Source organism: Cyanistes caeruleus, chromosome 5, assembly GCF_971803275.1.
Source record: "Cyanistes caeruleus chromosome 5, bCyaCae1.hap1.1, whole genome shotgun sequence".
NCBI classification, from domain to species: Eukaryota; Metazoa; Chordata; class Aves; order Passeriformes; family Paridae; genus Cyanistes; species Cyanistes caeruleus.
The window spans coordinates 57,856,627-57,881,109 of record NC_141705.1 but is presented as its reverse complement, the minus strand read 5'-3'; the positions used below and the strand labels follow the sequence as shown (position 1 = coordinate 57,881,109).

At 36.5% G+C, this 24,483-nt stretch overlaps 1 protein-coding gene and 1 long non-coding RNA gene across 7 annotated transcripts in view; one reads left to right on the top strand and one right to left on the bottom strand.

The window, feature by feature from the left end:
* The window catches only part of LOC147653152 (uncharacterized), a 33,384-nt gene extending 27,912 nt beyond the window's left edge, over positions 1–5,472 (bottom strand). Inside the window, exon 1 of one of the 2 annotated variants that reach the window (XR_015286885.1) lies at positions 5,326–5,472. This is a non-coding gene — a long non-coding RNA (uncharacterized LOC147653152). The remainder of the gene's footprint in view (positions 1–5,325) is intronic. The other variant, XR_015286884.1, reaches the window with a different exon arrangement.
* The window catches only part of TTC29 (tetratricopeptide repeat domain 29), a 119,939-nt gene continuing 95,916 nt past the window's right edge, over positions 461–24,483 (top strand). For 2 of the 5 annotated variants that reach the window (XM_086889396.1, XM_086889394.1), the window contains exons 1-4: positions 461–5,342; positions 8,023–8,119; positions 10,488–10,571; positions 23,921–24,144. In XM_086889396.1, coding sequence (XP_086745522.1) covers positions 5,204–5,342; positions 8,023–8,119; positions 10,488–10,571; positions 23,921–24,144 — 544 coding nt within the window. In that variant the 5' untranslated portion in view covers positions 461–5,203. The remainder of the gene's footprint in view (positions 5,343–8,022; positions 8,120–10,487; positions 10,572–23,920; positions 24,145–24,483) is intronic. The other 3 variants (XM_086889395.1, XM_023926290.2, XM_023926291.2) reach the window with 3 other exon arrangements.

The window sequence follows — 24,483 nt, the reverse complement described above, 5'->3', positions numbered from 1 at the left end:
TTCAGGGACCAAGTGTAAATCTTCAAGGTACAGCTTATTGGGGAAAAAAACAATTTGTCTGCCAGCTGAATATGATCATCTCTTGCTGTAAGTCTTATTATCTCAAAGTTTTTTTTTCACCAGTTTAAGCATAATTTATTATACAAGGAACAGAACTGTACAGGATAATACTACCGTCATCACTTAAGCCATTCATTTTGATTGCACCTCCTCTGATTTAGTTAGATTCTCATTCAGCCACAAGCCATACCACGTGCAGAATCATGAAATTCACTCAGAGGAGACTGAAAGGCTGTAAATACTGCTGTCTTCCATTAGGATAAAGAAAAGCATAATTAATTGCTGTACAGTAAGAATATTGGCTGCATATTTTGTCTCAGGAAATGAAAACTTATTTAAGAATAACTTATTTCTCTTGGGGTTGTAAAGACATCTTTATCTGTACATCACTATTCCTTTACCCAGGCTTCCATTTATTACAGAATGAAGACTACACAAATTATTGTATTAGAACTCTTTATCTCAGCTGTCCATGGAACAGCTTGTCCCAACATACACCAGAATAAACAGATAATAACACACTGAGTACTGAAAATACAACAGAGTTTTCTAAATGTGATTACAGTGTTTTTTCTCTCTTTTACTAGTATCAGTTCTACACATAAAACGTTTTTTTAAATGCTCTATAGGATAAACATTCATAACCTAATTCTGATTACAGTTTCCCATTCAATCATGAAGGAGACCTTCAAACTCACTTGCCTGAGGCACTGAGAAGCTCCAGGTCTTTGACGCTCATGAAAGGAAGATAACAATCACTCTTCAGGGGAGAGAGATTTTATTATACATACCCCGTGGGTTTTTTTTATCTTTTATCAAACTGCACCTTTGTGGGCCTTTAATTTCTTAATGGGTTGTTTATCCTTTCCCCCATAATTCATGATGAAAAGCTAGATGTCACAGAGATATTGTTATAGTGATGAAAAAGTTGTACTGATGAGCTGAGTCAGTGATGTAGTTTGATTAACTTTTTATATAAATCTTTCTAGACAGCTTTCAAAAGAAGGCCAAACAAGTCAGTTGACAATATTACAAATGTTCCAGTAGGTGAAAATCTGTCTGATGCAGATCTATAAAAATACCTGAAATAAGTAAACAGAACCAGGAGGAGATACTGATGGCATAAATTTCATTTTATTATAAGATATAAAGTGCATGCTGGAGCACTTTTGTCTGTAATGCATGGAGAATATAGGGTTTACAATAGCATGATATATAAAGACTTAAGAGAAGGACTTTTGGAAAGCTGTATTACTTGTAATTCCAACATTCATGACTAAGTTTATTAGGTGCTCTCAGGCAAACACCAAGAAAATCTTTGTACACTGATTGCTATCTGGTAACTCACTCAGTGTTGCCCCTCTCTAGTTCCCTGGTTTTGTATTTTTAACAATTTGGCCTTTTCTCCTTTTTTTTTTCTTCATACTTTTCACCATGATATTTTAGTTTTCACCAAGACTCTTCCCCTTTCCTACCTTCTAAAGCAAAGGAATGGGAACACTTCAGGTTCACAGTTTTTTTGTGTAGTGGACAGGTAGATAAGTAATAGGAAAATCAGAATTACTAGGGACCAAAGATGGATTGGTAGGCAGGAAATCAAAACGCTTATTTTCTTAATGTGCAGTATTCAGGAGTATCCAGATATGTCCTGGTGAGTTTTGGGCATTGCCACATTTAAGCACAGCAATTTTTTTTCCATGTAACCATTAAAGGTGCACAAACATATTTCCTAAGGGTACCACCTACTCGTAATGATCAATACATTGCATAAGTATAATACATTTTTTGCCTCTCTAGGTTACATTTTTGATTATGCCAACATCTGAAATCAATTTTTTTTTTCAAACAAATTAATTTTTCACACAGTTTTTACAAAGAGCATTACAATATTGTCATTCCTTGGACATTATCATTGCTTACAGAATTGGGAGAAAACCTACTCTAATGATAGGAACAAAAAAGTGCTAGCAACTGATGTTTTTTTCCATGGACAGCATCCTTCCTCTTCAGGACTTGCAGGCCAAACATTTCTAGGCAAATTAAATTGGTGCTGGATCACAACATTGTAATAGGAGTTGGTTTCCTCCTTAACCACAGAAAGGCTACTGCCTCTTCATATTACTATGGAGATGTAGACTGCCTTTGATTCTCTGCTAAAGAGTGTTCTCTCTAACTTACATATTGTTTGGCATGCAGGATCCTTTGAACACATCTCCATAAAAAAAATTCTTACTTTGCTTCCAAGTCAAATGAATTATATATGTTTAACACACGAGATGTAGCTATGGCATAAATGTCTGCTTGTGAAGTCCAGATATCATTCCAGAATATTAAGAGCAATCTTAAATCTGCTGGTTTATCTTTTTGGTTTTTACAAGTTTTCTTTGTAAGTTTATGTACAGGATACAAATATTTATGTCACTGAAGTGCTTAATCCAAAAAAGCCAAATAATAGTAAGTCAAATGCTTTAGTGAAGTCTCATTAAATTACATCAATAAGCAAAACTTGCAGCCTCATTAAGACAGCAAAGTCTGATTGCCAGGCTCTATTTTTCTGCCAGGATATATAGATTTTTTAGCAGAAGCCCACAGTAACTGGAAATATCTTTCTTCTTTTAAATTACTTGTTAACTGAATTAACAATATTGTCTATTCCGTATTTTGCCTGATCAATGTAACACTGGTAAATTATTATTTTATGGCTTTAAGGTATTAGAACAATACTAGCTTCATCCTCCTTTAAAAAGTCTTAGTGTTTCAAGAACTTCTGAATATGAACATTGATAGACATGTTAATTCCAAAAGCTTTAATGGCAGTTTTCTTTCAGTAACTGAACCACTCTCCCTCATCTTTGAACAGCAAACAACTCTTCGAAACTAACAACATAATTACATCAACAGTCATCTTCCCAAATGACAGAACAAATATGAGTATCTTGAGTATTTGAACTTTGTCATTGATTAAGGTTTAAGATCTCATCTTCAGGTCTTAATAGGGTATTCTTGCCATTCAGATTGTTTTCTGTATTTTATACTTGCAAAACCCCTCCAATTTCCTCATTTTAGCTCAGTTGACCATATGTATATTTCCCTCATAACCTTTTACTTGCCACAGCAATTTTCTACAATTCCTTCCTTTCAGTGTACATGAATGTCTCCACATTCTTCCTCCAGTTTTGCAGATGTTTGCCTTGTAAACCACCCGGGCTTTTCAGCAAACATATTCCTTAGTTGTGCCATTCTGGATGAGTGGATATCTGTTCTACCACCCTTAAACCATTTCCAATTACTATTCTCCCACTTCAGATTAAATTTCTTCTCCTGACAGACTTACCTTACAAAAGTATTCACCTTTATACAATTAGCACTTCCAAAGGATTAAGTATATATATCTTATTGGCTTGGACTTAATTCTGTTTGCACATATCAAATGTGATCAAATCATTATCAGTTATACCTAAGCTATGGCTAATTTTTAGTTCTGTGATCAATTCCTTTTCATCTGACAAGAAGAGGTCTAATATAGAATTCCTCTGTGTTGGATGCAACATTTTTTGAGTTAGGAAATTGACATTTTAAATATTTTGAAATTCCAAGTACATTTTAACACTGGCAGTATGAGACCTTCAGTATATGTCACTCAGACTGAAATTCACTCAGCACAGCATTGCTTTCCCTATGTGTTGTATGTGGGTAAGGCATAGGTCATGCTGTTCTCTAGTGTGATTTGATATCAGCTAAGTACCCTGTCAGCTTCTGACTTATCCATTGACCCATAAACATTCAAGATCCTTTGTTTCCAATTGCCATCAACTCAGAAACAGGTAATGCCATTTTTAAGTGCTTTCTGTCCACTTGATCCTTCCAAAATAGATTATAGCAATTGATTCTGACATTCCTGTTTTCCAAACAATTGTAGCAATAAAAACTAGGTCAAATCTGTGCTAAAAAAATGATCTCCTGCTGGTGTCAAGTTTCCAACACGAAAAGAGAAGTCACTGAAAAATCTCTGCTCTTTATATTCTATAACATCCCAGTTGGGTTTCTCTTACAGTTTTCATTTGCACTTAACAGAAGCTCATTGATTCCTTCTCAATGTTTCCATTTCTGACCAGCCCCCAGACACCCAAGCAGGCTAGCCCTTTAGAATAATTCCTTTGTGAGAGTAAATTAAGCAACAAACTCTCCTCAACAGAAAGTGAGGATATTTTCCACAAACCAAATGCCTTCACATTGTCACTCAATCAGAGATTCATTCTAATGTTTTTTCTACTTGGTCTTTCCCCTTGCTCAGAAGTCCTGAAGGACATCAGGGGGGTTCACAGGACCTGGAAGGATGGAAGGAAACAAAGGTGATTCAGGGACTGAAACACTGGTCTTACAAGTAAAGCCTGAGGGAGCTGGACCTGTTCAGTCTTGAGACAACCGGGAGGAGACCTCATGAAGGTCTGTCTGTATCTGTAGGAGGGAAGTCAAGAGGATGGATCCAGGCTCTGCTTGGTGGTGCTGAGCAAAAGGACAAGAGGCAATGGCAGAAACTGATGCACAGCAATTTCCACCTGAATATGAGGAAGAACTTCTTTACTGTGCAGTGACCACACACTGAAACAGATAGTCAAGAGAGACTGTGGCCTCCCTCACTGAGACAGATATTCATGGACCATAGGCACAATCCTGTGCCATGTGCTCTTGGACAACTCAGCTTAGGCAGGGAGGTTGGACCAGATGACCCACTGTGTTTCCTTCCAACCCTAACCATTCTGTGATTCTGTGATTCTGTGATTCTGTGATTCTGTGATTCTGTGAAAGAAGAAAACCTGCTCACTGCAGGTATCCATTTATCATGAGAGACTGTCCACACTTCCTAAGGCGTCCATACGATCCTGGCTCTTTGCTTGACAGCTTCAGAAACTCACTCAGCATTGAGGGACGCTCCCGTTTGAGGCAGCTCGTTCGGAGCTCCCGAAAAGCACACCAACACTTCGGGCCCTGACGATTTCCCACAGCCCCCGTTATTTCCCAGGGTCTAACCCGGCCCCGGAGCCTCCCCAAGCCCGCCGGGGAGGGCAAGGATGGTCCCTGAGGGTTTCGGGAGCCCGGCCCTCAGCGCCGCCCGGCCCCAGCGCCGCCCGCCCCCGTCGCCATGGCAAGGCCGCGGCGTCCCGTGAGGGGCCGGGCCGGCGGGGAGCTCGTCCTGCGGCCGCGCCATGGGCCCAGGTCTGTGCCCCGGGGAACTGCGGCTGGTGGGGCTGATTTTATCCTTACCGGAGCCAAGGGTCAGGGTGTGTAGCGGGATAGGTGAAGCGTCCCTGGGCGGTGGTTGGTGACAGCCAGGCAGCAGCGGAGGGCGGCTGTAATTCCCAGAGCCGCAGGGACAGAGGGCATTGAGGATACGGGTCAGGCTGGGGCCGTGACCTCGTCCAGGTCACTTGGAACAAAGAGCATCTATCAAGCTGGCTGTAGATTTCAACATTTTATTGTTAGTTTCTATTTTTGTATTTACTCTATTACTTTCAGTGTAATAAAGCAGCGTGGCAGTCTGTCCTGTCACATACTGATGTCCTTTTATCTTACGAGTTGCCAAGTAGCAGCAGATTTGCCCACAAAGACAGCCGTGTGTTGTATCCATCCCTGGAAAATCCTCACCTCCTTCCCTCCCTGGGAAATCCTCAGCCTCCAGTTAATACCTCAGAAAATGTGTAGGAAGAGGCAGCCAAGAGGTTTCCCAAAAGGTGCCGGGAAAGGCACCATTGCTATCAGCTGGTGTTTTACCCTCGCCTTCAGTGCACCTTGGAGCACTTACAGTCCGTGGGGAGAGTCCCTCCATTATGGGACTAAGTGAAGCACTTCTTTAGCAACAAACTGCACCACCTCATCTTTTGCTGAATTCTGTGGGTGTTTGATTAAGTAAATGAGAAGTGGATTGGACTTGATAATAAAGAAGCAACATGTAAAGTGATCTTTAAATGACCAGCAATGAAATTTACACGACTGGAATAGCATTGGTTTCAGAAGGATGTGTTGCTGGTGCCTTCTGTCATGTGTCTGTGGTTGTAATTTACCTGCAAGGATCAGTTGCCCTGGAAATGAGGGAAAGACACCCTCCATTTCACTCTGAAAACAATCTCCCACATCTAAAGTAAAAGTTCAATTGGCATTATTATGAAGCAGTTTGGGTTTTCATTTTTTTTCCTCTCCCAAGCTTTGAGTTTGAAATAGGAGCCAGGGTTGTATTTTAGTCCTTGTGAGGCAGAAACATGCTAAGAAAAATGTCTGCAGATTTGCCTCATGTGAGACGTGTATGCCTGATACCCTCTTTTCCCATAGACTTGATTTCTGTGGATTGGGAACGTGGGGCATGTGAGCCAGCAAGGACTTGTCGTGTGCTCCAGCCAGGTGTTTTGTGGCAGTCCCCAAATCAATAGCTTTCCATGGCTGCAATGGCTATATGGGAGCAGCTCCTTTCAGCTGCTTCTCCTTTTCTGCCCCATAGCTGCAGTCAGCCCCCCTGCCTTGCCAAATTCATCAGCCTCCACTAAGGCATAGCTATATTCATTTTCCAACTTGATACCTCACAACAAAGAAACTTGTAGAAAGCTTTGCATCTTCTCTGGGCTTCAATATTGATGTTTCAAAGTTTAATTACTATTTCTCACATAGCATCTTCCGAAAAAGGGGTTTTCCTTTGTATATAGTTTTTGTATACAAACGTGTCATTCTCTGTGAGAAGTGGCTCTTTTATAGTGGTGAATTACCCATATGTTTTTTGTTCTATTGATTTTTTATTTTCTAGGACACACATCTGTTAAATTTTGCTGCCTGTAATTGCAGACCAGTTTATGTATAAGTAATATCTCTTTTCTTTCTGTAAAAAATGTTATCATTAGTGTGAGGCCCAGAAAAATTACTTAAGAGAAATATCCTATCCTGTCATCTTTTCAAACTATAATTCTCCTCATTACTCAGTTCTAAGTAACACAATTTAAAAAATTACATCACTATAACCACAGCAAAATACTGCATCAATGAAATGGCTTTTGATCCCAGAAAGGCTAATATATAAAATATCTACTAGTCTGGTGCTGATCATTCAGTAACAAATTGATTCATATCTAATATTTGTTTCCCAAAAAATAAATTTCATTTCACTAAATGTAGCAAATAGTTAAATTCTTTGCCCCCCTTTTATTATATTCTGTTTTTCCATCCCTATTAAAAGTTTATGCCTTCAGGCCTACCAGCAGGGCATGCAATACCTACATTAAACCAAATTTAAAAGTAAGGGTGCTCCTGCTGCTAACGTCCTCAGATCACAGACATGCAAAATGAAGGAACTGGCAGCTGAAACTTTAATGGTAGGAAGTGTAGACTGAATACTTGGGGAAAAAACACAGTAGCTCTATATGACAAAAAAGTCCTATTAGCATTTATGTACTTCAAAATGACATGCTAGATGATTCTAAATAACTGTGGGGCTTTCGGCTTTTGTTTTAAGTAAAGCCCTATGTTGTAAGTATAGCATTACTTACATTTTTTTTTCCTTCAAAAGCTTGTTTCTATTGTGATTATGTAGAATTTTGAACATTAACACAGGACCTGTTGTTGCTCTGCTTCCTATTTGTCCACATTGTGTATTAACTCAAAATATTATCAATACTTGGACTTAGATAGCTTGAAAAAGCACAGGGAATCCCACGCAGGTATGGTTCCTGAATCAGCTGTCCCTACGGAAATCAAAAGCACCTCAGTGAAAGAGAGAAATCCCTGGAAAGTTAATTAATGACCATTCCTTTGTGTTATGTCCTACTGAGGCAATGCTGCGATTTGTGTGGAACTGGAGTTAGGCTTTAAAGCACTGGAAATAACAGAGAGTGGGCTGGGAAGCAGCACAAGAAGGAAAAGAAGCTGTATTGCTGTGAAGGGATTATTTCAAGGAACATTGATTTTATTTGTTTGTTTTAGTTAAACTGAACGTGTTGCCTCAAGCGGTCCTCCAAAGCCCAGGGGAACATCCCAAGTTTATAGAGCAGCCTCTTTGCCCCCCATTAGAGTTTGCAAGGTAGGTACCTCTTCTCTTTCAAAGCACCATTTTTGCTGTGAACAGCTTCAAACAGCTGTGCCAGGGTGACAAATTATGTTTGCTCTTTCACAATATTTAAAACTACAAACATCGTAGGCAAGGAAATTCTCTCTTAGGAAAGTTCCACAATTAAAAGAGAACAAAAAAGGTGTCCATTTGATTAAAAAGCATTTCTCATTAATATCTGAGTGATTTAAAATTAAATAGGAGCCAACTTACAGGTGAAGTAGACTCTTTCTGTACACTTTACAAAGTATAGTGAGTCATTACTGAAACACTAGAGAAATAAGGAAAAAGAAGCTTGGAAAAGACAAGTCACTACCTCTGGAACAAAAGAAACAGTGCTTTTTAGCAAATGCCATCCTCATCTCAATTCTGTAAAAAGATGTCCGTTCTAAGTCACAGTCTCTTTTCATCACACTGATTAATTAATTAATTAATTTTAATGTTTTTCATTCTCATTGCATATAGGAAGCTATAATGCTTTTCTTGAGTTGATGGAATTTCCTACTGTATTTTTCCCTCAGTATCACCTGCCCATCTTTTCTGTGTTATTGCTACACTAGTATCATTGATAATAACAGCATAAGATGAGTATTTGTTATTTCTATTAAGCTCAACTTTTTATGATGGATGACCATGTCTGTAGTTGCACCAGTCCAATACAGGTTATTACAGAACTTATGTAAAAAGTTTTTGCTTATGTTTCTTTTTTCCCCTTGGCTGTAGTTTTCTTTAAGTTTGAGGGCATTACCAATCAGAAGCCAGAAATTCATACTTGGCTATAAGGCTGGTGGCATTCAAAATTGTATGTGATCCTAAGAGTTTTGCCCCTGATTTTTTTAAAAAATTATTTATTAAGATACTTTTGTAAAGACAATGGAAAGGCATCAGGCTTTATTTTGTTTCATTTTGAGATGCTTTTTAACTGCAGTTAAAAAGTGTGGATTAAATTGCTGCAAGCTGATAGTAATTTGCCTGTTGTAGTTCACTGTTTCAGTTTGGGGGTTTTGACTTTCTCTCCCTTCTTCCAAAGATCTCCTAAATTTTGATTATTCTGGTGTGAAAATTTTTATATTGAATATACTTTGGTGTTGATTATAAGTGAATTTTCATGGCAATATCCATAAGGTGTACATTTAGCCAGATCAGCAGCAACTCCTATGGATTGTGTTAAGTGCAGCCTCAAAGCACAAGCCTCCGCTGGTGCCACTCAGCAGCAGCAAATTCTGGAACAAATTTAAAGGCACTATTTGTGAGGGAAGTTTTCACTGTTACATTTTTTTAAATACAGATATGTCAAAATATCTCTGCTTTGCTTAGCTATTTTGTTTTCATTTAAATGAACTTGGTGAAGTGTCTTTGGTATTCTTAGAGCAATAAGGAGCGTGACACTTATATTAGCTAACATTATGAAAAGAGTTTATTCTCATCACTGTAATGAGAGACAGCAGTGTAATACAGGCAGAGAAAGAGCAAAGTAATGGATTTATGTGGAACACTAATGCTGAATTTCTTTTATCTTTGAGTGATTAACCAGACAATCTTTGTGCTCTTTCTCAGAAGAATAAATTCACATTACTTTTAGAAAGATAACATCCTGTACAGCTGGGATATCAGATTCTATTTACATACACCTTATGGTCAGTAAGTGCATAATAAATTTTCCAGGCATATTGTGTGTTTCACAGTGGAGATGCAAAGATATGGTGGCTGAAGTGAAAGGTGAATGGTGCACAGTTCAAATTTTAAACCTACCTCCATGCATCCTGAAATTTGCTCTTTATCTTAATGACCTACAGATTATCCCCTCAGTGGAGCACCTTTTGCACTATGCTGCTTAAACTGTGGAAAGCCAGGAGCAGTTTTAAAAGATTGCATTGCACCAAGGAAAACATTTTGAGTTGGATTTGGGAATTCTTTTCTTGATTTGCCTTTGTTTTTAATTTTGAAGAAGCTAAATATGAAATAGATTGGACCATTTTGGTCCAACAACACAAAAATGTAATGGTTCTGATTAAGGAAACAGTTTAAATATGGATAGCTTAATCAATTATTACTGATTTAGCTAATACACAGTTTCTTCTAGTTTAGACAGAAATAGCAGATAACCAGATCCCTAAAAGCTAATATCACCTCTGTTTTCTTTCAGGAATAAAGATTTGAACTAGCTACAGACCAAAAAATTAAAAAGATATTTGTATGTGCTTATAGAATGTCTGATATATTACTTTGTCAATATTTCATTGTTCAGCTCTACTTGGCAATGATAATATATTATACATGCTGCAGAAGTCTATGTAAGCACCTTACAGTATTTCTTTTAATTTTTTTCATTTAAATTTAGGATTCATTTGATCAAAGACAAAGATGCCATAGATGATTATTTGGCGAAGAATATCAAAGGGGTGTCAAAACAAGAAGCTGCTGCGTAAGTTGGCTTTTTCAAGGCATTTTAACATCTATAAGTTTATTGTTTCCTTTGTTTCTAGTCATCATAGTAATTTAAATTTAAAGTTCCCTAGGCCCTACCCTTTTTAGTGGAACTTGGCATTTAAAAATTGAAGTTGATATTAAATAATGATGTTTCATTTCTCCTGATGTTAAATATATCAAAGCATTTATTGCCTTGGTTTTACTAATTTGTATGTTTACCAATAACATCATATTTGTAACATTATTGTTAAGATTGTGTCAATAATTATTATATTATGCTGCCTTTTTTATTTTATTTTTTTTTTCCTTCTCCTTTTTTTCTGAGCCTTTGTGAAATATCTCCTTTGGGGTGGGAGCTTAGTGTACCGACATACACGTTCTTGTAATTTTGAATTACTATTTAGCCAAGCCCAAGTGCCAACTTCTGTGGTAAAGCATTTAATACCCCATTAGTTATTTAAAAACCCACTGAATGAAAGAAATCTAGATAACTTTTGATTTCTTACAGCTGAGGTATTTACATTTAGAAGTTACAAGAGACTATGACTGACTTATTCTTCTGGAGTCTTTTAACAGATCTGGGGTTCAGCACCATCAAAATTAATGAAAGAATTCTAACAAACTGGGTTGCTGGTTGCTTAAGTGAGCTGATTTATTTATTTCAATATTTAAATAATAAAAAGATGCATATACAAGGGCTCTAGGCACCTTAACAATGAATATTGTAAGATCACCCTTGCAGCATAAAAACACTCTATCAGTCAGACAGGAATTCCACCAGCTAGTTTCTTGGAAAACATGCTTTTTTTTCTCCTTCCTGGCCTAAGAATGTACCTGCAAAACTTCCCTAAAAACTTCCACGTTGAAATCTAGAAAATTACTAGAAGGATCAGATGTCAGGGAGCAAGCATAGAACTAAGTACCTTTCCCTTACTGTCCCTCTGGTTCCATGCCAGAACTGTGGAACTGGCTACTCTGCTCATTGCACTCCAACAATTGTCACAGGCTGAGTTGCCTTCCCAGGGAGCTCTTTCAGTCCTCAGCCCCAGTGATTTCCACGCACCATGCCGGGGACACAAGTGTTCCTTCTAAGGTGATTACACAGGAAATCACTATTTTAGGAGGGCCTTGGGGCTTCAAAGTGCATTTTACAAGCAAAAAAGAAAACACAGTGCAAAAAATCGTCCTAAATGATGTTTTTATATCCAAACCCCGAGTCTGAATGTTGTGGAAAAGGAAACCAGTGAGGACATCCACAATGAAGTAAGAATTTTATCATCTGTTTTACCATACCTACACAAAGTGGAGTTCCCTTACATTTTGTAAGAGTTCCAAAGTTAGCAAAGCCTCTTAGAAGATTAAACTGAAATACCATATGTATTCTGCTTTATTTCTATGGAGATTTTTAAAGTACCTTCTTTAAAAAATTACATTCATGTTCTGTGAATTTAATACTTCTTGGAATTTTAGCTTTTGATAATAAATCAGCACTTATGAAATTTCTGTCTCTATATATAATTTATTAAAGCTCTTCCGTAACCTTGATAAAATCATTTGAGAGCAAACAAAACGTAACAATCTTACTACACAGTTGTATTAGTACTATGCTAATCCAATTAGAAAAAACTAAAAGCATAAAATGTAATCTAAAACCAATTTATTAACTAAGGTAATGCCATGTCTGTAAATGATCTTACTGAAATCGGTGTAATGCTTGGTATGTCTCAGCAGGCAATGGGTGTTATTATTTTAAAAATGAGAGATGGCTTGTAATATGCTGCATAGTTTTTCAATATTGTTTCCATTCCAGAGACGGATTATTAAACTTCTTGATAGAGGGGTTGAACTGCCTTCCTCTGACATATAAATATCTGTGCTTTTGTTTAATATGGAGGTTAACTTAATATGCCAGTGATTATTTCATCAAGAAAAATTCTTGTAGCCACATTCCTGCTTAATATTAAACAACCTTTTTTTTTAAAGTGTGCATTAGGCAAACAACAAATTTATTATCTTCTAAATAAAGAGTGTATAGGTGGTATCACATTTATGGAAAAAAGCAATATTCTTTAAAATTTTTTCCCTTAAATTCTGTCCTTCACAATATTCCTTAGAATTCAGATGAACTACTGAAGGAAAAAGGTTGCAGTTATTCTTGTATTGTAAAATATTTTCCTGTGTTTCAGACTGCAGAGAGAAGAATACCATTAATTGTGTTCGTCATATAATCTCATTTTGTCCTGTGAAAAAATGAGGAGATGTTTTTATTATTTTTTTTGTAATAATTTTTTGTCCCAAGTTGATATGCTAGATCATGGAGAAAAAATAGTGCCTAAGAAAGGTAGTACTTTAATTATATTAAAACAGGATATTGCTTTGTTTTTTCATTGAGTTTGCTTTGCTTCCTTCTCAAAGACTTTAACTTGAAATAAAAAGTGAATGTGGTGCAAGGATCTGGAAATGGAAAAAAAGTAGAAGTTCATTAATGCAGAATGTGAGTGCTTTCTTGCCACAGAATCAGGCTTTTGTATGAGGAGGTTGGCTGACTCCCATGGCCTTCAGTGTGCTTTCCTTGATACTTTCTGTTCTTAGTCCTGAATCACCAAGTCATTAAAAGCTCAAAATCAGATTGCAGTAAAAATTAAAAATAGTTCATATGAGTGAACGAAGAGTCAAGAAGTTCACGATGAACTGTGAAGTGAAGCATTTTTCATCAAGAGATTGATTCCAGGATTGACTCTTCAAATTATTTTAGAGCCTAAAATGGGCTAGAATTTGATATTGTCGTTCTTGTTTCCTGATCTTTTTGTCAGGGCCAGAAAGATCAAGTAACAGTTTTGTCCACTCCATAAAAGTGAAGACTGTTGTTTAAGGTCCTCCTTAAAAGAGGACCACATCATCAAGAAAGAGTTGAAGACTAGAAAGAGAAACTTTGAAATGTATTTGATGAGAGGAATAGCTTTGCTTAGCTGTAAACCAAAAAAATAATTACATTAGTGATGTTACTACATGTATTTTAAATACATTTGAGTTGAATGATGAAGTTCTACTGTCCTCAAGAATCTAGTGATCAAATGAAATCCAAATTATTTTACAGAAATGGTAAAGATTTACCTAGGTATGCAAAAAAATTGTATATGCGTTTTGTGTCTCGTGTGTGATGGAACAGTGTATTATGGAAAGCTTGCTTGATAAATCTGTGTCAGTAAAGACAGGCTCTAAGATTACTTTTTCAGGCAGGAGACAACATTCTCTTACATGCATTCTGTCAGAAGTTTTTGAGATAGAGTGGGCTGTTCTGCTTAGAATTCTCCAATGGCTGGCCCACTTTAGGATTAGCTGAAACAGAAAAAGGCAAAAGCTTTAATTCTCAGGTGTGCTGTGTCCCCTACAGCAGCTGTTGGCCATCTCTGTCAATGCTGGGAAGGTGAATCATTAAACTACTTTTCAGATGGTTGACTGCAAAATGGAACATAATATTTCTGCTCTAGCAGTGATGAACAACAAATATAGTGAAGTATGACTTCTGTAAACTCCCTGCAAAAAGAGCGGAGTGGCTTTCACCCAAGTTTAACTAATCCAGGTTAATAACCCCAGCTGTGTGATTAGTTGAGCCCCATCTTTCAGGATCCAGACAAGTGCTTTAGAATAAGGTGAATCATACTTTTGAAGAACCTGTTTCCCTCCATCGCTTCTAGATAGATCATAGGGTGACGAGCTCAGATATAGACATAATTTAGCACTCTATCCCACACTGCAGAACTATGGAATTTTGAAAGCTGTAAAAAGGCTGAGGGTAGAGGTCTTAAAGGCTGATTCCTGAGATATCGTCTTTACAGGAAGCTGTCAACTGTAGAACAGAAGTGATCTGGCATCCATTTTAAAACTTCTGTTGGTGCCATCTGATAAAAGAATATTTTTCCATATTTCAGTCAGAGACAAATTATTTACTAGCCTCCCCAAGTTTCTGCTCTTTTCAGTGTCAGCATCAGCTAGGTAGATTTAAGGGAAAAAGATGTGGAAAAACTTGTGAGGGATTAAGTATTAGAGGAGTTTGTGGAAATAAATTATTTCTTTCCTACATCCGTACATCCTCTGCCAGTGATCTCTGAATATTCAGCCCTATCTGTCCTCCAGGACTAAAGAGGGAGAAACTTCCTTACCTGACTAGAGGCCAGGATGATCTGGAGAGTTCACTGAAGGAGAAAAGTGGGATTTGTGAGCTGATGGAGGGAAGACCTAGTTTAAGATTTGCTTTGTGTTTTCATCATAGCCATGATGGACTAGATTTTTCTTGTCCTTTGTAAGTTATTTAAATAATGAGAGTTTCAGTACTCAGTTTCTGATTTATTTGCTTCTTTATCTGTCTGTATTCTGTTTTTTTTTGCTTTGAAAGACCAGTGCTTTAAGGAAACGGAACTCAAATAGCTGATTGGGGATTTGATTAACCCACACTTTTAGTATCTGTCACCTCTACCACAAAAATTAGTTAGGTGACTTCTTAGGTTACTCAAAAAATAGATGGGGACCTTTTTTTCATTGACATCATATTGACATGTTTTCTTTTTCACTACCTGAAATTTTTACTGTGGCTTCCCAATTTGAAGTGGCTTCATTTAGGCATGGGACTTTTGTGTTGTAGGGTGGATTTGACCATTTTTGACCATTTCTGTTAATAAGAGGCTCTCGAGGGACAGAAGAGGGGCACTACCAAGAAAATAGGAAAAAATAAGGAAAAATACCTTGTTGGTATGGAATTAAGGCAAGGAAGGAGGAGGTGCATCTACTATTACTAGCAAGCTTGCAAAAGGCAATTTGGGATGCAAACAGATCATGTGTAGATGCAGATTCTGCTTTTCCCTCGAGTGCACAGTATTTGGTTCCAGTGATGCACTGCTGTGAGCTGCCTCCATTTCTTCTTTGTACAACACTGTGGAGACAGAAGAAGGGAGGCAAGCTCAAGGACAGAGCAGTAAACAGAGAAAGAAGTAAACTTCTTTCCCTTTCATATTCAGTCCTAGGAAGACTTTGCTGTTCTTCCTGATGTCAGTCTTTGGACAGGACCTGTGAGCACCTTATGGCCCTCTTTGCTCACATTACTCTGGTTGAAAACTAGTGGAATGTTGTGTAAACTCATTTGCATTTTATGAGGGTATTTCTTCACTTTTAGATACTAAAAACGATGGAAGAGGGTAAATCAGAACCAAAGAAATGTATCCTTTCATGGTAAAAGAAATTTTAAATTAAGGCACTCTGTCCCAAACTCCCTGCTGGTTGTGGGAAGGGAGATGGCACAAGTCACTTAGTGAGCTAGATGATAAATTTTAAATACCTTTCACAATATTATTTAAATATGTATTTTTTTGCAGTCTGAATAATTCCTAACAATCTCGCTTGCCATGACCAGGATTCAATGTTTATTAAACAACTTTCAAAAAGAGATTTTAGAACTTAGAGGCACACATTCTTTTTGGTCAAATGAATGATCTGTGTGAATTTTGGGGCTGATAAGCATATTATTTAGTGTAATTAGGCAGCGATCTGAAGAACAGAACTGTGTAGGAAGCGAATGGTTTGCCTTTCTTAAAGAAACTTCTCTGTGCATTTGTGTAATGTGAAAGATTTTTCTTGAAAAGGTTAAAAAAAGTTCTAATCAACTTCTGTACATTATGTAGAACTTCATTTTCTAAACTCTGCAAAAGAAAGTTTCATATTTAATGGGAAATCATGAATTATTCCATTTATTATCTACTTCCTCCTTTCAAAGACATGATCTGGATAAAAGGCGGGGTGAATAATTTCAAAAAATACAATACATTTTTAATGGGAAGGTGCAAACTACAGATTCTCATGACTATTAGCAAGTATAGAGGAAACAGAATTTTACTTGCAAAAACTCATCAAACTCTTGCAAAGATAAAATACATGACATACTTTAATAAAGAAGAACACAGTGAGCTGAAGTTTTTCTTTTTTATGTAACTTGTTGTTTTTACTAAGTTTGGTCTTACGGTTTTTTTAGTGCTTTCATTTCACAATAGTTTAACAATATTTACTACTGAAGATAATGTACAAGCAGTACACAGCTGACTTCTATGTTTAAAACACTCCATAAAGGTGAAGCATCTCTAGCACACAAAAAGAGGCTGAGATAAAAAAAAGATTGTCTAATCTGCCTTGGTACAGTCATGACTTCCTAATAATTTTCACAGTAAATCCCGCATTGTGTAAAATCCTAGCTTTTCCTTTCTGCTCAATCTCTGTGTGGTCTATTTGTCCTTATCCTGCTGAGTAAATTCAGGTGGGGACTTGAATAAGAGATCTCCTAAACAAAAGCAAAAATACTGCGGGAATTGTTCATATGAATCCTGCAATGAATGCAGAGCCTTGTATAGGGTTCTATGATATTTCATAACAGCAGCTCGAAAGCTTACAGAAAGTAAACAATTATGTTTATCTGTCTTGCACCCAGAAAGAAACTTGCAGAGAAATTTAACATGTAAAAGAAACTTGCAGAAAAATTTAACAACTGCTTTGATATCAAGTCAAATGGAAAGGATTCCAAACTCACATGTTTCTAGCTCTCAGTCCATCAGGTCAGCTCTCACATAAAAGAGGGAAGTTAAGAATTACTTCATTTTGATAACTAGTAGTCCATAAAATAATTTTGGTTAAGGAACATTGTTAATTTAAAAAGAAAAGCAGAAAGATTAATCACGATAATGTTTTTTTTAATTATGCTGGAAATAATCACAGGTGTGTGTACTTTTGTAAGATGAACATTTTTATAAGGGTAGAACATTTATCTTGATTTTTAGTGTTTTCTTAGCTTTTATGTTTAGTGAATTAGAATGGTTTAAAAGTTAATTGCTAAATTTATATTTCCATTTTCTGAGTTAATGAGGATTCTTAATTATTACAGTGCTTACATTCATTTTAAAATACATTTTCTGTGTCACTCTTTGATGTTTATAATTGATTAATTTTTCATTTTATGTAGCTTTGAACAAAAGGAAGTGAGTTCAATATATGTGTTCTTTGTGGGATCCTACTGGCAGGGTGTGCATCCCCCTTTGATTGCATGATTTAGGTTACAGTGTGGTTTGACAACAACCCAGTGACTGAGGCAGCAGATGAAAAACACTGCATTGCTAAAGCTGAAAGTTCTTGTACATATACATGTATATTGTATAAAGTACCTACATCTCTTTTATATATATATATATATGTGCTTTATTTTCAACTTTCTATTAATAGTTCTGGATACATAGCTCCACAAAGCTTTTCTTCTTTAAAAAATCTATATTGTTACAGGCCAATTCCAACTGACATTTTTCCCTCCCACAATGTGTACAAATTGTTGTGCAATTTCATTTAATTTATAATTAGAATAGGGAATCCTTTTTATAAAGTTTGGGGGTTTGTGGATTTTATTCTTATTTTGTAATAGGTTATTAGCTGTTTTAGGCTTGTAATTTGGAATTAAAAAGCAGGCTCCCCCACCCCAATGTAATTTAACACTCAGCCTTAGTAGTAAAATATTCTGAAGTGTAAGCTGTCTATTACTGCTTAATGGCATTTACTGTACTGTCATATCTTTTTTTAATGAGATTACTATAGTCTACAATTTAACATATTACCATCCAGTAAATATTTCATTAAAAGAAAAGTATTTAAATGGACAGTCTTTAAAGCAGGATTAAAGAGGCTGTGCCCAGATGCAGTTAAATAGCTTTGTATCAGTAGCAGTACATGGTACTGAAATGTGCTGAGTGCCTGGACCATCCAAGGGCTTAATTTACCAAAATATTTTTGTGGATAAATTTTCACAGAGACCTGGGATAGCACAGGACTTGGATGTGTTTTTAAGTTAGCTGTGTGCCTACCTTTGGTGGGTTGCAGCCCAGGGACGTGGCAGTGTAGACACCAGCAATGTGAGTACAGGAGTTGACACCACTGGAACCTGGGTGCTAAAGGCAAATCCTCACCTTCCATATTTGCTGAGTGTTTGCATGAGCATTTTCGGCATTCAACAATTCCCTGAACAAACTTTAACTCATTCTGGGCATGGGTCACCAATGGTGTTGCAAAACTGTTCTTGTTTTTTGGCCGTCCAGCTATAATTAAATAATAATTCCTCTTTCAATTTTTAGGCAGAGCAGCCTGAAATTATAAATTCTTACAGCATATTTTGCTTTTTTGTGTTTTATGTAGTACATTTGTTTTTACTTAATGCATATATTTTTCAAATTTTTGGGAGGAAATTTTGATATTCCTGTGTTTATGATGTGTTTTTTTGCATCTCGGTTAAGCAAAAAGTAGTTAAGTATTCACATACTTAATGTAATTTGAATTTTCTTGTAGAATCATAGACAGGAAATGGGGAAGTAAAATAAATTTGTTTAAATAAACTTAAGCAAAAATATCTTTATTATTTTTTCATAATTTTGTGATGCTTATCTAAGGCATTTTATATCAGTCATTGGCTTGCCAACTGCAGAAGGAAATCCCAAGTGAACGAAACCTATTTGAATACAGTTTTTAAACATTATAATAATTGGTAGAGTAATTATTTTACACTGGGAGTACATTTTAATATTTTATATACTATAGTTGTTTAATCCATGCCATTTTGTACTTTACAAAATGGGATTGCTACAGTAGAGTACAACTACTTGGATTGTAATCAGCAATCAGGAATTAGCTGGAAGTACTAATTAAGCCTTACAAAATCTAAATACATGAAACCTAATATTATATTTATGTATCTTTTTGTATATATATATATATATATATGTATCTGCCATCTGAAAATAGTTGTCTTCTGGACTTATTTTGCATGCCTGTAATTGACCACATCAGACAGGAAGCATGGAGAATTAAGATTCTGTTATGTTATACTGACTATTTTGATTATTTCTAACGCCACTTCCTGCCTCTTGGCCTCTTAATCTCCGTTTTCTGTCTTCTCTTTCAGTGTAAAGGGTAGAATGCAAATAGTCTTACTGTGGAGGATTTTAAGTTGAAGGGAATGTTGCATGGTGCTGTGCTGATCTGCCATCATTGCTTAAGGGTCTTGTAAAAGTGCAATGCCATAGTATAGGAAAGTCCATGAGACTGGAACAACAATGTAATTTCATTAATCTCACTGAGCATTTACTATTTATTATTCTTGCACTGGTAAAGGCAGATTAGAATCAGGTTGCCATGATTTCTCAGCATGACTCTAGATTGTTTTGTAATAGCAATGATAATGCAAAAAGAAATTCATATAAGAAAATTACTAAAGTAGCTGTATAGCTTTGGAAAAAATTAAAATGTCTGTAGCTATATCTGGGTACACTTAAATTAAGCACAGTGTTAACAACAGCAGTGTCTTTGTGAGTTCACAGATCCATGTTCAAAAAGTAGCTCCTTCCACCTGTGTGATATTATATGGCACAAAATTGTCGCCTGTACCAAGGTGCCACTAAAATGGCACCTTTCACTTTTGGTTATTTATTTTATTTATTTGGTGCTGAAAACTCTTGTGAAATGCAACCCCCATCATATCAGAGACTCTCAGAAGCTCACCGAATTTTTCAGCACTTTCTGATGGAACAGTGCATCGCAGTAACTGCTGGTGTAGGACCAGATCCACCTTGAGTTCCCTGCCCAGCCTGTGTAAATAAACATAAAGCAACATCACGGGGTAGCAGCAATAGCTGAAATGAGTACACAGGCAGAGGATCGGGGGATTCTTAGCATCAGCTGGCTTTGTGGTGAGTGCTGAGGTTCTCATCTGTTGAGTTTCGTGGATGAAAAAACCCAAACCAATTCTGCTTTAAATTAAAATCAGAATAGTTGGTAACTTTGTTTTAACCATAAATACATAAATACATAGCCCCAGATTTCATTTTAAAATAGTTTGCTTTTAAAAAAATGCGTCTGAAACCTTTTTCTTTGGCGCGATCGCCCTAGGGGAGAGAGGCCTTTAGGTTTGCAGTCACATCACATTCAGTTTTAAAATGAGACCTTCCAGAGCTGTCTGCTCGCTCTGCTCCGACACGTTCCACGGCTCGCAGGGGCGCCTCGGTGGCCCTGTGCCCTGTGCCGGGACAATCCCTTTGTTCTGCGCCGGGATCCGCTCATCCTGCCTGCAGTTTCCCACATTTCCAGTAGATGCCCCCAGAGACCATTAAACCCCGGGAACGGCTCCGCTCCGAGCAAAGCAAAGGGCGCTCAGTCTTCCCTCGTTTCGTTCCTGGAAGTAACATAATTGTTCAAAGGAAACCTCAAGTCGGCGCGGACGAATGCAAGAAAACAAAGTCGCTTGTTTAACAATAAATCGTAATATATCAGGTAGCAAGGTTCAAAAGTGTTTAGTGTAAGGTATTAATGTAGAAACATACTACACTAATGCTAACAGTAGGATTTTGTAAAATAAATCAGAATCACAGAATATCCTGAGTTGGAAGGAATCTTATTTGATATTGATATTAGAAATTAAGTAATCTTTAGTTATCTAAAACATGAGTTGTTCTGCTCAGCCTCAGATTTTACATGCTGCATGACAGAAAAAGCAGGATGGTAAGTGTTTGGAGATTGAGGATTTATAGTTTATTTCAAGGTATAATGAGAAGTTTACTGCTCTCACCTACACCACGCCTCTGTTCAAAAGAAGTGTTTGTTGGGTTAAAAAAGGACCCTGGAATTTTCATCTGGAAACACTTTGATAATTGTAACTATTTTAGATTTCATTGCAGCGTCAGGCTCTTTTAGGTGATACAAATACCATTTATCCCCATAACATCATTAATCTCTTGCCCAATTTTATTTTTTGTGCGTGTCAAAGTCACACATATTTGTATAAGTCACTCATGGCTTATATATTACAGAAACTTGAGGAAAAAATAGTAGTACTATTGTGTGCTTTGTGCATTGTAACTGAAATTACATTTATTTTTATGCCACTAAATTGAAGGATTTTACAGTAGATAGCTTCATTGCTTGTGTGCCACAATCAGTCCTCTTTGCCTCAGAAAAAATGTGCTCTGCACAGTGTATTACCTCAGCAGTATTTTAATTTCTTAATTAATTGGGATGGGATTTATTAAAACACTCTTGACACTGTTTTTTAAAAATTACATGTTTTACTATATGCTTTGCTTTCCTCCACTGGCTTGCTAATAATGCTTTCTTATGGGGAAAATGTGCTTTGGCTTGAAATAAAATATACCTGTCTATAGAAAATAAAATGTTACATGCACACAGTTTTTTTATTTGTATGAATATCGGTTCTGTGCTCAGTAAGTGTGCAGTGTATGTTAAAAACTACCTGAAGGATATTTTGGGTAGTGACTCCTGAGATCTTTTATCACCACTTTCTTGTTTACCATTACAAATAAACAGGCATATGTCTGCCTGCTATGCAGAGTGTTATTCCACTTCTCTGAGTTATATTACAGTAGGATTCAGTCCCCGGTCTTTGGAAGTTGGGAGGAATTTTTTACCTGTGCTCTTCAGAGTTGTGTTGTTTTTTTTCTTTATTACATAGAATTTTCAAACAGGAATGAAAAAGGTATTCCACATAAAAAAATAGAGAACACATTGCATGGTATTAGCATACTATCTTTACAGTATTTTGAGGCTATATACTGTACATTTGGTATATGTCAAATATAGCATACTCTAGCAAATTAAAATTTAAATGTTTAAACATACTTCTCATATACTTTTATAAGATAAATGTTGAAAATTTGAATGGAATGGAATGGAATGGAATGGAATGGAATGGAATGGAATGGAATAGAATAGAATAGAATAGAATAGAATAGAATAGAATAGAATAGAATAGAATAGAATAGAATAGAATAGAATAGAATAGAATAGAATAGAATAGAATAGAATAGAATCTGTGTGGGCAATGTGTGATTTTCTTTCTCAAAAAACATCTATTTATATGTTAAACACAGATTCAATATTGTCTGGTCTAAATCGTGTCAGGATTATTTAATATTTTTATTCTCGGTTCTGCAAGGAGGATTAATGTGCATCTGTGTAGTAAGAGATTTCATTTTAATTATGTCAGTTATGAAATAATGCAGATTATTTGCTTCCTACATCGTACATTGGTGTACATTTAATTGATGTCTAGCTAAGAAATTTTTTGCATCACTCCCATTTTTTGAACATTGTTAAAGAATTGCAGCAGGCCTTTTTAAGATATAAGTATTAGTCTCATTGGGCAATTATTTATTACACCTGAATTTATTATCTATACTATAAATCTCATTTTTCCGAATTCTATATTTATTTTGAAGCTGAGATAATTTGATTTAAATGGATTTTAATCTTAAAGGACAGTCTTGAAAACCGTTTGGGAACTTAATGGAATATACAAGATAAAGGTAACGCTTCTGGGTCCTTGCCATTTTACAGGGGTAAAGGTTGGTTTTCCCAGACTGGACAACCATCCCTGCAAGCCTTTCCATCTGTACTTTTGTGTTGCTGTCCCATTAGACTCATGGTTTTCTCCAGAATAGGACACAATGATTGTTTCATGCCATATAAAATAAATATTTTGATTATTTCCATAAATAATACCCCCAAAGGTGTATTACCACTTGAGAATATTTGATTCCACAACTTTTTGATATGTACATCTTATCAGAGTTTATGAAGGCGCTAACTTCAATAAAAATTCATCATAGCATCATTTGATTGTAAAATTAGGAAGAAACTACCAAACTTTTGCATCACTAAACCAGCTGAAGTTATATGCTAAATGGAAGGAAAATTGTATCTAACAATTGTGTTTCTGGCATAGCGTTTGACATTTTTAAACCAAGCCATCCTGTCCTACAGCAAAACTGTTTAATGTATATATCTGTAACAACATATACATATAACATAAAGCAATATATATATAACATATAATAACAGTGTTACCTATAGCAACATATATGTTGTTTTGACACGTGCCTGAGTGTTCCCTGTGCACTGTCTTAAAGCAAACTAAGGGTTCATTGTGTTTTCATGAACTAATGTGAACATGGGGGGAGGGGTTCCCATCAGTCAGCCTTTTTTACCAAATACCAGCTAAAGAATACCAGTGTAATTTTTTACCGTGTTTTCAATGTATATATTGGTATTTATTATTGCCGTGTTTGCTTCCCTAGGGTATGGCATTCACAAACAGATTTTAGCAGATCTCTTTTTGAGCAGGGGAAATAATACCCACTCCCTGCTGCTGAACTGCAGAGGTCTCTTCCTGAAAGCTGTTGCAGTTATCTGCACTTATTTGGTAAGGTGGAGAACAGAATACAGGTTTAAAGGCTTAAAATCTCCCTTTCTTATTCCCAGTTACAGGAATTCATACAAGAAGAACATCTGCATAGACATGCTGCGCCAGGGTTATCACAAGTCCTTCTCTGAGCTCTTCACTCTGATCCAGAAGTGGAATGCCTTGAGGGAGGCTGCAGGGCCTGGGTCAGCCATATGGCATGAGAAGTCCCTGGAGGAGCAGCCTGATAAGCTGGATCAGCTTTACCACTTCCTGACCTGGGCTGAGGCAGCCCGGCGAGCAGGTAAATGGGGGGATTGTGGGTAGCGGAGCAGCGGGAGCCGCAGCCGCCAGTGCCTGGGGGAAGCTTCCAAATTGTTTCATGTATGAATTTGAAACGCTACTGCATCTTAGCACATTGCAGCCTTAGTCAACTGAGCTGTATTTATAGAATAAATGATTAGCAACTGCAGATATCAGGAGAGGTTTTGTGAAGGAAGAAAAAAGAAGGAAAAACATGTAGAGTGCATTTTGATATCATCAGAAATGTTTGATGTATTTATAGCTTTGATAACATCTCAATTATTTTCTCATAGTTTCATTATTTATTGTTTTTCTTCCTCTATAGACCTCTATATAATGG